At 40.1% G+C, this 16,806-nt stretch overlaps 1 protein-coding gene across 2 annotated transcripts in view; it reads right to left on the minus strand.

The window, feature by feature from the left end:
- CFAP221 (cilia and flagella associated protein 221) overlaps positions 1-16,806 on the minus strand; it is an 827,291-nt gene that overhangs the window by 706,209 nt on the left and 104,276 nt on the right. For both annotated transcript variants that reach the window (XM_069224324.1, XM_069224325.1), the window contains exon 3: positions 15,755-15,855. In XM_069224324.1, the coding sequence (XP_069080425.1) occupies positions 15,755-15,855 (101 nt within the window). The remainder of the gene's footprint in view (positions 1-15,754; positions 15,856-16,806) is intronic.

Genomic DNA, 16,806 nt, shown 5'->3' on the forward strand with positions numbered 1-16,806 from the left:
AATCAAATGCTCGTTAAACAAACATAATCCATTTGATTTCCATTCAATTCAACCTAATTTATTAGTCTCTTAGATCTAGATCCAGTATGCTAAATAAATTACACAGAATGGTACTTTAGATCTAGGAATTGGGAGTACAAATAGCATACTTAATAGGATCTAAAGTGCATGATGTTTGCCATGACTATAGCAGCCTTCAATAAATTTCATCCTAAAGTGCAAAATGCTAGATCTGGATCAACAATTCAGATCTTTCCCCGCCCATGTTAACAACCACGATAGTTCGTCGATTTTTCTAAATCTGGTGTCAACATAAATACTTTGTATCACTTGTTCAACTCCGGCGCTAAAGAAATATTATATTAACAATGTCCTTTGATTTATATTTGATCAATTTATCAATTGAGGAAAAATGAGGCCTATCCCAAGATACAAAGAGATCACATTGAATTATAAAGTGCAAGGTGCTAAAACCACATCCAGTTAATTAACATCTAAACTCAATAATCCCAACTCTTTATTGTGCAAAGTTCTATGTCTTCAGATCATTTTATAGCAATAAAGGACTAGTCATAATTTTATGTTACAGCTAAAGTAGCGTAACCTGCAGTATTCTAAAAACTTAAGGCCACTTTATCTCTAATGTATGCAGTTACTAGTAAAAAGCTACTTATTCCAAATACTATATAGGAGGTAGTATCAGACCTTAGGATTCTTATCGCTTCCTTATACTTCCTTGTTCCTACATTGATACAGATCGGACGGATCTATTTCCTTCTTTGCTTCTCATAGGCTTTACAGAACAATAGCATATGCTCAATAGTTTCAATGCTCCTTGTATTACACAAGCTGCAGATTGAATCATCTCTATTGTTCCTCAGCTGATCCCATTTTACAGTAAATGCCTTATTTTGCAGGATGTCATACTGGAATTTCATATAGAGTACTTTTGCTGGCCTTGGATAAACTACATCTAGCTACTCTTCAAAACTAGGATTTGGTTTGATAAATATCTTTAAAACTGAGTGGTCAATCTTCCCAAACCCAAATTTCGATGTAGGTTACAAAAAAGGTACTCCCAGTACACTAGTTTCCGGAGAACCTTTGAGTGCGCAGTAAGGGTATGAGGTTCCTCCCAGAGGGATTTAAGGCCAAGTTTAAAGAACCAAGACCTCACGTGATGAAGCCAGGGGAAGGATACAGATCTATCTAGGTCGACTAACTTGATCAGTGCTTCTCTGTAATAACCCAGATCTGGTGTTGTCCAGAGCCTGCACCAATAGAGCAAAGGTATTAAAATTGCCAAGTGGTTGATTTGCTTTATGTTCAGATCTGAAAACATTGAGATCAGTGGTGTTGAGGCAGGTAACCCTAAAATACTTCTCATAAATTTGTTTTCTTGCAACATTAGTTGTTTCACATTTGCTGATCCCCGTGGCTCTGCCCCATAGAAAGCAGCAGCTTGTGCTTTGTATCTATAGACCTCGAGCACAGGGGATACTACTTTTACCCTAGACGTTCGGTATTTGTTACTGATCGCTGTAGAATTATGCCCAAGTGATGCTTTAGCTTTGTCCACATGGGAAGCCCACAATAAATTGGAATCCAGCATTATCCCTAGGTAGTTAAAATGTTTTACACGTTCCAATGTTTGCCCATGGATCAAAATGTTCCTCTTAAACAGTCGATGGGGTCTTACAATTCGGTATTTTGTTTTATTTACATTAATTTCTAGCCCCTTTGCCATGCAGTACTCAATGAATTTCTCTAATAGGGGCTGTAGCCCCACAGGCGTTTGGGACATTAAATAATGTCATCTGCAAGGAGAAGTGCAGGGACAAAATCCCCACTTAATCCCGGGGAATCGTGGACACATTGTTTAAGATAATTAACTACATCTTTCATGTAGAGAGAGAATAGGGTAGTTGCGAGCATGCACCCCTGTCTCACTCCTCTATTAATAGGGATAGGATCTGCTCCCTGTTCGGACCCTACCTAACCTTTGCGTAGTTGTTTTCATGTAGCCTAATTATCTGGGCTAAAAGATGTTCTGGGATACCTTGTTTCCCTAACAAGGCCCATAGGTTGCCCCTCGGAATGAGATCATATGCAGCACGTAGGTCCACAAATGCAGTATAAAGGTGGCTTTTTTGCAGTTTACAGTATTTCCACATAATACATAGGAGCCTGAAGAACTGGTTGACTGCACTGGTTCTCGGCCTAAAGCCTGCTTGGAAAGATGTTAAAAGGTTGCTCTCCTCCATCCAACCAGTAATTCTATTTAGCAGCTGTTTGGCATAGATTTGTTTGGGATACATCAATCAGACTGATCGGCCTATAGTTTCCAGGCTCTTGCCTAGATCCTTGATTATGGATCAGAATAATTTCCGCCCCTTTCCACGTCTCGATGACAGGGCCTCCCCTTGCTATTGCATTGCTAATTAGTTTTATGAATGGGGCTCATATGTCAATACTATGTCCGAATAGATCCACTGGGATCTTATCTAGACCTGGGTCTTTACCTAATTTAATGGTTTGTATAGCTGCCGCTGTTTAATCTAGGCTAAAGCAAATATTCTCTGGTGAAACTAGTGTTAATTGCTCCCTGGTAGGAGGGGGATGGTGAGGATACTCCGTAGGATCCGAGTAAGGAAAAGTGATGTGGCTGACCCATGTGCCGGGATTTATATAGTGCTTGGTGTTAGATATTCCCTCTTTATTTCCATGAGCAACTATCCTCCAAAAGGTTACTGTATCTTCATGCCTAGCTGCAACAAGGAGGTCAGCCCAATTTTGATCCTCCTAGTTTGTATCTGCCTTGGTAAGGATTTTCCTGTACCTAGCCCTTGTTGTATTCCTATTGGGTTTTTCGGTTTTAGGGCTTAAAACAATAGTTTTTTCCCTTCTTTACATTCAGTTGCATACCAGGGATTGGACTGTCTAGGGCGGTTTCCTCACAGATCTAACTTTTGTTGTGTTATTTTAGTAAAGAAAGGCCTCAGGGATTGGTGTAATGCAAGTATTGGTATTTCACTGGAATGTCTATGGACATATGGGTTCAACAAGTCGACGAATAGATAATATATATTCGCCATAACCTCCAAATTACTCAGTACTGAGGGCCATTTTAGAGATCTACGATTATTACTGACAGAAGGTTTGAATTCTATCCCGTTCCTCCCTGAACAACTTAAATCTGGGTGCCACCCCCTCAGTTCTATAATTAACAGAAAGTGATTGCTTTCTCTTCTACTGTCTATTTTAAATGTTGTTATCCTATCCCATGAAGTGATATTTTGCATAATATAATCAAGTCTTGAGCGTACCCTACCTCTTTGGAATGTATCCAAGTTGGAACCCTCCTGTACTATTCTACCATTGCATTACCTTAATCCATGTTTTACAGTGAAGTTCATAATTTGCAGAGCCGCAGCCGTGCAAGGTACTATTTCTTCAATGAACAAGAGGGTACACCTCTTGCCATATCTTCGTTTTTCTTCAATTGGTCTAGTCCAACGAAGGGTTCATAGTTGCAATTGAAATCACCTCCTATTATTATTGTTTCACCTGATGGTATAAGATTTTATATCCTCTAGAATAGCGTCTAAAATTTCTATTGCACATGACTCCTGATTTGTTATCTTGAGTCTTATATAAAACATTAAAAAGATGGTATAAGATTTTATTTTTAAACACTAATTGATACCCACAGAATATCAGGGGAGGCTATATCATACACATTTATTCCAACATTTAGGGACATTTTCACCCATAGGACCAATCCCCCAGATGATCTCCCACTTGTTACCGGGGCGGCACTCACAAAGTAGGTTTTGTAACCAAACTTATACAGCGGTTCCATTAACCAAGTCTCCTGAATAAGGCAGAGCTGAAATTGGTCAACATACTCATGCCAATCTAGGTCAATTAACTTACTCCTTAGGCCCAGCACATTCCATGATAGCACGGAAACAATATTCCTAACTATTGGACACGTGGATCTTATTGATAGTCCCTGGGATACAACAGGACCATTGTAACCAGGTATTAGCCCCTCATCCTTCCCTAGCCTCAAATTCTGTTGATTGTTCTTACCTGGAATTTTGTCTATTTTTGTAGATACAAACTGGACCTGGCCTAATGGGCTCAGTTAGTCTATGGTCTCAAGGTCATTATCTCTTTTGGTCATTACTATCTGGTCTGATCGTCTTTGACTATCCTCAAGATTGGACGGTCTGGGAAAAGAGGTTATGTAATCTAAATCTCATATCATATTTTTTTGGCAGTACCAGATCTCAACTCCATGGCAATGAGACCATCTATTAACCTCTTGTCCTTCACTGTTATTGCAATGGCGTCATATCTTCTATTACCTCCTGGCAACCTTTCTGCTTTTACAATATCTGAGCGTATGAATGATAGGCATTGAGTGAGCTTATTTTTGAGGGGATCCCCATCTTCCCTACCTAGGTGATTCAATTTAGGCACATTAGTTAGCAAAACTATGTATCCCTTGGAATTCCTCAAGTTACTCTCATAGTGTTGCGTATTTATAGGGTTATTTGCCCTCATATCGAGAGATAGGTCATATGACTTTGCCCGGACACCTTGTTTCTGTCTCCAGCAGCCAAGCCTCAGAACAGCCCTCCCAAGAGACTTTACAAACTTGCTTGTGAGATTTGCCTACCTGGATGCCAATACACTCCCATGACCTGCTGTAGCAATCTTTATCCCATCCTCTGTGCCCGTGTGATGTATACATGGCATTACACTGCTCTAGATTTTTATTAAACTGTGCTAGGAGTCGTGGGGGAGTTTGGGATCTACCTAGTGAATGCAGGGGTCTAGGAGAGTTTCCTTTTATTTGTGCTTCTCCATAGTTTGCCATTCCCTTTTTATCCTTTACATGCTTCACCAAGGTTTCTACCAGGCGCCTTAATCCCTTAACCTCCCGTGTTAAGTTGCCAATAATCTTGAATAAGTCTGCTTTGTCTCTCGTTTTATACTTCAAGCAGCTGTCCTGATCTTGCTCTAGTGGTACTGTTTCTTCTCTAGCCAATTGTGTTACACGGTCAGGATGAGGATGGATATCTGTACAATTTTTCCCAGATGCATTGTTTGGATCATCTTCCAGACAAGATCATTTTCTGCAGAGAATGTACAACCCTCTCCTCTCTGCTTACTGATGTACCACATCACGGTAGTGTTGTCTGTTAAGACTTATACTGACTGATTGCGAATGGACAGGAGGAAGGCCTTGAGAGCCAGACGTATCGTCCGCAATTCCAACAGATTGATGTGAAACATCTGCTCTACTGGAGACCAAAGGCATTTGATCTCCAGGTCCCCCAGATGAGCTCCCCACCCTAGAGTGGAAGCATTCGTTATGACTGTGGTCACCGGAGGTGGAGACAAAACAGCCTTCCATGAGAGAGGTTGCCGTTCACAGTCCACCATCACAGATCCACTGCAGCGTCTCTGGAGATAGCTATTGACTTCTCGATATCCCCTTTGTGTTGAAACCACTGCTTGCGGAGGCACCACTGGAGAGCCCTCATGTGCCAACATGTGTGAGTGACCAAAAGAATGCAGGAAGCGAATAGATGGAGCAGATAATTTTTCAAACCTTGCTTTTAGTCCTTCCTATGGATAGGCTGTACTACTGCTCCTTCCATGCTGGAGAAACCACTCCGGTAGCAATTATCTTTCAAAATAGATGACACAGACTAGTGCTCCGCAATGGGATTTTGTTTGATTAGCTTGATCAGAATAGCATGTGGGCCTGCAGCTTTCAACGGGTGGGTATTATTAATTAAAGTTGTTATCTCTGGCTGAGCTATCTTTAAAGCAGATGCATAAGTTACTCTACAAATCTGAGGCGTAGGAATGTTCGAAGTATACAGTTCATTAATATGCAACTCCCATTTGTTGACTGAGATTTATAAGTCGTTTGTGCGTCGACAGACCTATGATCACTGTCCAGAATGCTTTCTCACTCCAGGTTTTGATTGCATGTGATAACTTAGCCTTTCTATCTCATGATTCATTCACTTTATTTCAACACTTCTGTTCTTTAGGGTTATCTTAGAATTCCTGATTTTTACATTGTGAGCTTCATGACTTGGTAGTTTCATAGTGAGTCTTAAGCTCTTGCAGTACAGCCTTTAGGCATTCACAATTTCCTGACTAAAGCAATTAGTGACACCTTCATTTCCTTTTTGCACCCTGATAGTTTACATGTTGCATGCTCTAGGATACACACAGTAATACTTTGTCAAGATTGAATCCACTCACAATAGAAGGTACCAAAAAATGCATCAATCTGAGAAGATAACAGGAGTGAAGGGAAGTCGATTTGCAGACTCAGTGCTTTGGTTACAAGTTCTTCATTCCATATAAGTTTCTTGTTATTTAATACGTGGTTGCTATATAAAGTTTCCACAGTTTAAACTGATTGAATTTGAGATCAAGTGTTGTCTTCTGGGGATCATGATTGCTTTCAGTCCTCTTAGTTATTTCAAAGTTTCTGTATACATGAAAATAAGTGTAGTGGACATAGGTCTATCCAATGATGGACTGTGCACAAGAACCTCTGAATGTAAATTTCGCTAGCTGATCCTTTGGCATTCTGCAGTTAAGAAATAAATAGCCTGAATCAGTTGAAAGATTATATGTTTGTGTACTTAGTAGAGATCATTGTTTATGACAAGGGATATTATAGGCTAAGCCTGAATCTTCTGTACTCGTATTGAATAACACTGGTAGTAAGAGGTTTTGATTGTAAAACCCCAGGTATGACAATCAATAGATGGTTCTATTTCTTCAAAAGAGAATCTAACTCCACAAGTATTGCCACACATTGGTGTTTGTCCTTTAACAAGTCTGGTGGAAACTAGATGTTCAGAGTCAAAAGTTTCCAATTGTTGTAATGATTTATTAAAACTGCCAATATGTAGTTGGAATTTAGATTGAACCTATTACTCTTCAAGTTAAGTTTATTTTTTACCATAGTCAACAGGCCTCCACCGAGACCTTCCTATAACAGCTCTCCTTGACAAAGTTTCATGGATAGAAAAATTCAGAATCGAAAGGTTAGAAGACATCCAGGTTTCTTATTGACATATTATATGGTGATTGTCAAAAAACAATTCAGGTTTTCTCCAGATAGATTAAAAGGTCTAGCTCGTTCTGCTATATTACATGAAATTAGGGATAGTTCTCCAAAAGAGTCATACAATTCCGTTTTAACATTAGGTACACTCATTCAAGCAGGGTTGACAAAGAATTTTGACCACAAGGTTCGCCGGGAAGATGTATTGAGCGTTCAGATGATAACTGTAAGTTTATTTTAATCTTTAGATTACCAAATGATACGTATGAATCAGGGCTTTCGAAGATTGGTACAGATTGTAGTAAGGGTGTTGGACTTGCTGAGTATTGATCTCTTAGCCTGAGCAGGTGAGGGTATTTAGGTTTTTCCACTTGCACAACTAAGATCCCCAATTAGCAAGATCTGTTTGACCTTCCCACATTCCTCGGACAATAGAGTTGCCTGCCCAGGCCATCCTAGTGATTTTGCCACTTCCTTTAATCAGTGGATTTTGAAGAAAGCATACATTTGATAAGCTTTAAGAATTGACTTCTTTTAGTTCATCAAAGACGTTTAATAACTTGATTAAGTTTTGACGGTTGAGTATATCAAAATATCCCTTGAATTTATAAAATGGAATGAAACCTAATTTGTATATATCCGAATTAGTACATTATGAGCCACATATGCTTGTATAGTTGTGGAGTGCCTTTGTGTTATGTCTACCTGCCCCAGAGTGTGCTCTACATTTAACATTTTCATATTGTTATGAATCTATAAATTGATGTTGTTCTGGGCATATATTGTTTTGGATAAACAGTTATTAGCTGCCTGGTCAACCTCTTAATGGATCTGATCTACACTGATTGTGCTTTTTGGGAATTGCTTGGGTTTTTCATAATAAGGTGACCCTATCCATTAGATTTTTTAATACTGCTGAATCCAGTGACTGAAGTGATGTCAGAGAGGTTTCCACCATTTCATTAAGTCCTTCAGACATTGGTCCTCCACATTTCACTGTCACTATACCTGAGATGGTGGCTTGTTGATAAAGTGGATGTGGCATTTGAGATGACTAAGGTGGAAACTGGAATATACGTTGAAGTTGCAACATCTGTGTTTTTAAAGGATAAAGGTAAGGTGGGTGCCATAAAAGAATATGATGCAGTATTAGAAGTTGTGTTCATGAAAATAGGGTAATTATCTAACACTGTTTGAGAGTTTTGTTTTGTAGTTTCCTTATTCATACATGCATTCTTTTAAAGTCATTTTAACTTCTCTAGTCAACGCTTAAATATGAGACAAAGTTGTCACTGTGACATTCATTCCGTGGTAATGTCTTGATTCAGATTTTTGTAGTTGGTGTAGGTGAATGAGGAGGTGGTTTAGTTTCGTTTGTTACATATTTAATTGATTGCTCACTTAAACTGTGCATTTCGTTAGCTGATATATTCTTTGGGCCACTATCACAGATTTTATCCGAGCTGGTATTAAATTATATACTAGTCTTGTCTTGTTTGTACATGTTACTATAGTCTGGATCTTCATTGGGACTAACTGCAGTAGGTCTAATATATCATCTAGGCAATGTAGGATGTTTGAAGCAGATAGCAGATCACTGGATTTAAGCCAGTTAACTCCTTGTTGATTTGATTTTGTAGTGACACCTGTTCTGATAATAATGATAACTGATTGGATAGTATTTCTGACATTTGTGTCAGGGTAGTGCTAACAGCCCCCATTGCGGCTATTACTGTATAAGTGGAGGGGAGTGTACTTATCTGTCAGATTTTTAGACTTGGTGTTTGCCCTGTTTATTAATTTAGATTATTTACATCCACATTAGCTGCCGACAGAATGGATTGATCCATATCCCCCAAGTGTTCTAAAGTGTGCAGTTGCCCCAAGAGCAATGAATCATTGAAAGAATAAGCTGAAATTTCAATGTGCTCATGATCCAATCCCGATCCCAGAGTGTCTCCATTTACTAATTCATTATGCCCATAAATAGAGTCCGATTCCAAATTCCCAAAGTGTCAAAGGGAACTTGAAGGGGGATCAAGGGCACCAGGGATAATACAATCTACTGTATTTATATTAAAAGGAAGTATAGATATTTCTGCTACAGTAGTTATTACATGTTGATTTTGATGAGTCCTGGCTCACATTCATGTATCATGGAGGCCACCCGTAATGACCCATTGGAATGGCCTGAAACAGGATTAGTTTGTTGTTCTGTCTGCCTTCTTAAAATATTCTTGTATCGATTGTTGACTTGTACTAGTTTTTAGAACTGTCTTTATTAACTTTAAAGTAATACCCTTGTTTCCTTTCATGTGTACTCAACTCTGCAGGAGTGTATTAATTAGGGATCCATCTAGGCCACCTTGGATAAACATAGCAGAATGTGAAATAGTCTCATGTGGAGAAGGCCTACTGCTGGTTAATGCTGTCAAATCCTGATTGTGAGTAGGCTTTGTACAGCTTCCTGAAGACCGTATTTTCATTATGAGCACTCTGCCCTGGTGTTCCTCGAGACAACAAAACTTTAATCCAAGTAAAAGAGGGCGTCTGCAGCCAAAAGAGAATTCCTGAATTCTTGAAGTGCTTTAAGAGTAGTTCAAACAGTTGTTACCAGCTCAGTGCAAATCGTGGGGATTATAGGGAAGGTGCAGCCAACTGGAAGTTGAAACGGGAAAGGATAGATTCTGCAATGACTAAATAATAATTAGGCCAAACGGGTGCCGAGTCACCTCCATACACTGTGACCAATAAACCCAGCACACAATATAGCGACCCCACTGATGTGCTGTAGCTCACATCTTTTTGTGACCAAAGTAGAGATATTCAGGAGTAGCCCGAATCCACATTCCCAAACCACGAGCCTCCCAAAACGCCCCCATGAGTCGTCTTCTTTGGGGATTAGGTTTTAGATGCTTTGATGGTGCCTTGATAGTGTCAGATTAGGATCTTTCTACTCCCTCCTCTCTGCCTGCTTGTTGCCTGCTGCTTCTTTACGGCTTATACAAAGCATGCAGACCACCTCGCCGCCAGCCCGAAGTGCTGTGCTGCTGGGACCATCCAGCAGTAGCAGTCGGCACGAGGGGCAGGCACCCAGGCCTGAGAAGCTGACAAGCGGCCAAAGAGCTGCAACCTGCTTCCCTCCAGATCAATCCGAGTCTCCAAAAAGTCACTAACAACAGCGTGGATGGCAGGGACCAACAACTGCAAACAGTGAATGAGGCAGTGATCGTGGTGAATGCAGCAGCTCTGCCCAAACAGTGCGGTGAGTCACATAACAGTAGTGGGAGCTTCTATCACATGCAACATTCAGTTCCGAGGCTGCAGCAGATGGAGAGATGGTGCAGTAATGTACCTTCATAGGCAAGCAGTCTGCAGAAGCTATATGTGCTGCTGCCCATTTTGGGAGTAAGTCTTGCAAAGAGAACAACCCAAACCATAACTGTGGTAGCCTTAGTTTGAAGTAACTTTTATAGCTTTCAGCCAAATAGCTCGAATGCTGAAGTCACTTGAAGGTATTTATTGTCATCTAGGTGTGCCTTCTTTAACGAATTTTTCCTTGTCCCTATGGAAAGGAAGCTGATTCACTTGCTTATTTTTAAAGCTGATGAGTGATAGAGTTTGCTCGCATAAGCTTACTATCCAGAGATCTAGAATAGATGAGGTCAGTGTTACCTCCCATGCACCCAGTTGCATCTCTTTGGAGACGCACACTTTTAGTGAGCCTGCGTCAGCGTTACTCAGGGAGAATGCATACTTAGTCAGTGAGCCGTCCTGTGGCAGCTGTTGATTAATGCGGCCAGATTCCGCCCTAACCTGGGCTTGAGGCGTTGTTGGGGTGATGAAATAGCAAATGGTACACATTAACCTGGGAGACGCTTAGAAAGGACCGAGGTTTACCTGGGAATGCTGTGAAGCCAAAAGATAGTGCAGGGGTGAGCTTTGCCTTAATAACACTCAGCAGGAGAGGGTGTATGAAAAAGCATCTGGAACGCACAAATGAGCGTGGCCGGCTTAGGTTTCATTGCATTAAGGGGCGAGCCATGGTCCTGCAACCATACTCCCAGGTATTTCTAGCGATTACTCCTTATAACTGGGATTCCGCCCAAGTGCCAGGCCCATTTGTCATTCACCTTTTTGCCGACAAATAAAATACTTGTTTTGTCGAAATTCACACACATTTGATTCGCATTGCAGTATGTTTTTAGGATGCTGGAAAGTCTCTGACTGAGTAGCACTACATCATTGCATTTTGTAAGGATGTCAATCTCTAGCCACGTATGGTAAAATGGTGGTACTGTACTTGATCTAGCAGCGTTCTCAAATCAGGAAAAAAATTTATTTAAAGGGGTGAGGCGAGCACACATTCTTGTTTTAGGTCTCATTGGTTGGTCAATTTTGCAGAGAGGGCATGATTTTCAGATTTATTTGGACCCAAGAACTCGTGTTAAAAAGTTGGATGACACGAAGCAAATTGGCTGGAATGTCCCAGGAGACAAGTTTCTGCCAGAGCAGATTCTAACTGACGTAATTGAATGCCTTGGTGAAGTCGGTAAAATAAGGGGAACGTAGCTACTTCCTTTAAACTGACTTGTTTACTAGCATTGCCAAGCAAACCAAATTATCTGATGTACTTAATATCTCCTTAAATCCAGTTTGATTAATAACTTACAGTTTTTTTTGTGATGCACAGGCTTCCAAATTGGACGCTATTTTAAAATACTTTGATTCTACATCCAGCAATGCTATCAAAGAATAGCTGTTAGGGCTGACATTCTCTCCTTTTAAGGGCACAGCCTACCAGGCAACCCAGTTGTCTGGTTTGCTAAAGACATCCTGAGAACATTAAAGTTGACCTAGGAATTCATTCCGCTCGTAAATTACCATTGGCTTTATGGTTTGCAATCACACTTTATGGCTTTCCATTTGTTGGCTTTAGGCTCTCCAGATTCAGTTCGTCCATCCAGTTGCCTAAACCGTGTTTACAGTATCCTTATGAGTGCTCCCTTTCTGTAAATAGGCCTGTAAATCTTGTTCTTGTCTTGTCACATTTGCTGTGCATTCAAAGATAGAGGCTAAATTTCAGGCGCTGTTTTCTGAGGGTGCTTGTTTACTTTTATTTCTCTAACTTCAAAGCGGGAGGATTTATGTGACAATCTTGCTGGATACTGAAGCTAGTAAAGAGTTTTTTTCTAGCACACAACAACATTTAAATGAACTGTGTAAGTATTTTGGAACATATCATATTTTCGAACACAAATGAAACACATTTTATTTCTGAAGTGTGCTGGAAACAAATACTTTAATATGATCAAAAGAAACCATTAGACTACGTGATGCAATTTCCACATATCTTTGTCTGTGCACTGTAAAGCTTTATCAGTAAATCTGAACATTTGTGCAAATGTAATGGTAATTTCAATTGAAAATGTGTTATCTGTAATGGCACTGCACTACCATACCATGCATTTTCTGCTCTATGCCACTCCACTCTACTCTGCACCACTCCACTCTATGCCACTTTACGCTCTGCCTCTGTACTCCACCAATCTACTCTATATCAATGCACTCCTCGCCACTCTAATCTACACCACTGTACTCCTCCCTACTGCACTCTACACCACTCCAGTCTAGGTCACACCAATCCACTCTGCACAACTCCAACCTACACCACTCTGCAACTCTGCACTCTACGACACTGCACTCCATGCCAATAGACTCTACGCCAATGCATTTTACTCTATAACACTCACGTTTATGCCGCTGCACTACAGTATGCCACTAAAATCTAATGTGCACCACTGCACTTTATGCCACTGCACTCTACACCACTTTCCTCTATGCCATTACACTCTATGCCACTCTACACAACTGCACTCTACCCTGTACTACTCCAAAGCACTTCACTCTACTCTGAAACAATCTATGCCACTGCACCCTACACGACTCCACTCATTTCTGCGCCACTCCACTCTATACCACTGCACTCTATGCCACTCTACTCTTAAGCACTGCACTCTAAACCAATGCACTCTATGTCACTGCACTCTAGGCTACTGCATCACTGTACTCTAAGCCACTTCCCTCTAAGCCATTCTACACCACTCGCTGACACTACTCTGCAACATGGCATTCCACTGAACGCTATGCCACTCTACTATACACTACTCCACTCTACTCTACACCACTCTATGCCACTCAACTCTTCTCTGCACTCTACGCCACTCAACTATACTTTTTACCACTGCCCTCTGCATCATTCACCTCTACGCCACTCCATTCTGCACCATTATAATATGAACCACTATACTCTGCACCACTCCATTTTGCTCCATTTCACTCTACTATGCAACACTCTAATCTATGCCACTGCATTGTATGACGCTGCATTGTATGACGCTTAATTCAATGTCACTGGACTCAATGCTGCTGCACTCTGTGCCACTGTACTCTGCAACAATCTACGCCTGTGCAGTCTACACCAGTTTACTCTATCTATGCCAGTCCAGTGTATGCCACTCTAAGCGACTCCACACTATGCCACTCCAATACATGAGACTCTCTGCCAGTCCACTCTACAACAATCTCCTCTAATCTTTGCCATACCACTTTACAACACTCCATGCTACTCTCCTCCTTTTAGCAATGCTGAACAGCAGCCATGGTGTTGTCTAACATGGCTAAAAACATATTGGCAAAGCCAATAGCGAGAACTATTGGCTTTGCCAATGCTTGTTTTATATACGGGCTGTAATACCGACCCTTTCCATATGTCCAGGACGGTGTGGCAGGCAGATAATGATTATAAAGATCGTGGAAGGAGGGTGAGCAGTACCCTAAGTCTTGTTTATATAGCGCAGCAGACAGGCCATATGTTCAGCCTACACAAGTTTAATAATGTAACGTCGATAGCCAGCACTTATTCTCTTAAAATTGTTTCAGCACCACTGACAGGACTTAAGCCTTATTTACTCACTTATTCACTCGGCCACCTTCAGTCGGAAATTGCAATTATTTTTAGACATTCATACTGGGTAAATGTTAAATTCACACTACAAATAACACATTCATTGTGTATTTTGCAGTGAAAATGATTTTGAGTGGCAAACGCGATCGATATGATTCCTACACTGACAAATTCCACTGTCCTTCAATTGATACATATGACCTGGAGTAAATTCAGTTCATTTTAATTTCACACTAGATACGTTTAATTCAAATAAACTGCTGCAAATTTAGAATTATACCATTTAGCATAAATTATGCTGTGCCGAGTCCACAAGGTCTGCCCAGGTTACTACCGATATGCAGAAACAAATCCAGAGAAATGGGTGATTAATCTCCAGAAAATCCATGACATGAACAGATGTAACTCAAAAAAATTATGCTTTAAAAAGATGGTGGCGTCAGAAGAGTTTATGTATAAGAATCCTGCCATTGGGTAAACACCCACGAAGGACCACTTAACCCCTCTGGGTCAGGAACTGACATTTCAGCTTCAGACTGACACTATTAGTCAGTCAGAGTAGTAATCTAAAACAACCTTACCCCACAGTGGCAAAGATCAGGCTAAATGGGTAATTCAAACCATGGTTGGACAGTCGGCCAGAATACCTATTACTGCTTGTCTACAAGTAATATTTAAATGTCATGTTATGCATTGGCTGATTCTTTATTTATTCGAAGAATAGTTTAGATATGCTGTATCCAAAATGTAATAAGAGTTGCTGAAACACATTTGAAAAGTTTGATTTTAGCACATTAGATTGTATTATCATACAGTGTACCCAGGCAGGAAAAGGAGGTTGAGAAATTTTGTTTAGGAGCACTTCTAGCAGCTAAAGTAGATGTATTTAAATTTAACTAGGCCAAGGTGACTGATGATTAAAAACAAGGTGATGATTTATTTTGATGGGTTTCATTGGACATGGGGAGAGCGAGTTCTTTAAAAAAGAGAGATGTTTATTTGGGGAGTATGCAATGTCATTGTATGGAACTTTAGTTGAACCAGGGATCTATTACAAAATAAATAATTTAATTATGCTAACAGACAAACTTGTAAAGACTCTGACTCTTTTCGCTAACAAATTACAGTATGTTTCACACTGTTTTGGGCTTGCTAATGTGATTGACCTTTACATTATTACTGCATTAGAGCACTGGAATGTTTGGTGCTCCATTGAAGACAATGAAGTGGCTCAGGCTTATAATGGCTGGTATAATCCTTCTGAGCAAACATTAAAATGTTTGACTTTCTGTTACTCTCCTTTTAATTTAGAGCATTCTACCTTCAGTAGGTGGACCAATGTTCTAAAAGCCTTATAGCCCTTGTGCTTCAGGCTACAGAGGTTAAAAGGCCCTCTACCTTGTTATAGGCCCTTAGGGGTACAACACTCAGCAGCAGAGTTTTAGGTTATAATAAAGTCTGGTGAGTAACTAATATAACATGTTTTCAATGTTATGTGAAACAGAAAATATGTCAAAATGTCAATATTAACCCAAATAGAAACGTAACCTGTCACATGAGCTATATACAATTATGTTTGTTTTTAAGCAGGCAAGAAACCCATGGCATTCAGAGGTGGAGATGCTTGCTTTGTTCATTTATATTTACAAAATTATTTGTTCTTCCCATAAACTCACCACAACTAGCTGATGGTGCTCCTTTAATTGATAACCTCCGAAATGTAGCACACTTGGCTCCGCTTGTATGACCTTGTTCCTTAATATTTTGGTGTAAATTTCTGCAAAGCAACACATGAAGTTAGACAATACAAATCTACTGGTGAAAATTGCAATCAATAACAAGCATTTGCAATGTAATGGGTCTCGCGTTTGCTCGAGGTAGATCTATTAGCGTTGAAAATCGCTAACTGAACTTTTCTTGCCACATAAATTGAAAAGGAAAACAGTTGACATAAGTGAGCCGATTCAAAGAGCCATGTCTGCAAAAGGTAAAAGAGGTTAGCTCGCAGTCAAACGTATCAGCAAACCTGCAATTATACATGTAACAGGGTCGATGGCCAAGGCGGTAACAAAACTACCCCAAAGAGGGACAACCATAAAGCATTTACCAATGATTAACAAATGATTTTTGAAAGGTAAGCCCATGAACGGGTTATAATGCTGGACGTGCGGTGGGCATGGTTAAAAGCCCACGGATATATTAAAACAGGCCAGAGCACTTGTGCGCTCGACCTAAAAAGGCAAAAATAGACACAGTGTAAATTTTTTCCTAAGTGTGCCAGAAATTCGGCAAGCCAAAAGAATACCAGTCACAACTCCCTTCTCTGAAAAAAAGACTGTAATCCTCTTTGGCAAGTTAACTGTATTTTCCTTCTTTCATCAACTGAATTGTGTCTACTCTGAAACTATAAGTCAAAAATAACTACCTGAACTGCACATGTTTATTTAACACAATTTATTGGCATTACTTAAACTGACATGCTAGGAGTCATCACTCAGCAAATGCACTCAATCATAAAGTCGGGTTCAGACTTTACTGAATACCTTGCAGGGTATGCAGCCATTAGGTACAATAACCAATTTATAAATGGCTTGATTATACATAACAGCATTTACCTTTCCAGCAGATATTTGGTAACATAACATATATTTTTCTAATGATCCTCATGGGTGGTGTAAATTCATTTAGAGGGTATATGATCTTCTTGAAAGTGAGCATTGACAAATCT

This window comes from Pleurodeles waltl, chromosome 3_1, assembly GCF_031143425.1.
Source record: "Pleurodeles waltl isolate 20211129_DDA chromosome 3_1, aPleWal1.hap1.20221129, whole genome shotgun sequence".
Classification (NCBI taxonomy): domain Eukaryota; kingdom Metazoa; phylum Chordata; class Amphibia; order Caudata; family Salamandridae; genus Pleurodeles; species Pleurodeles waltl.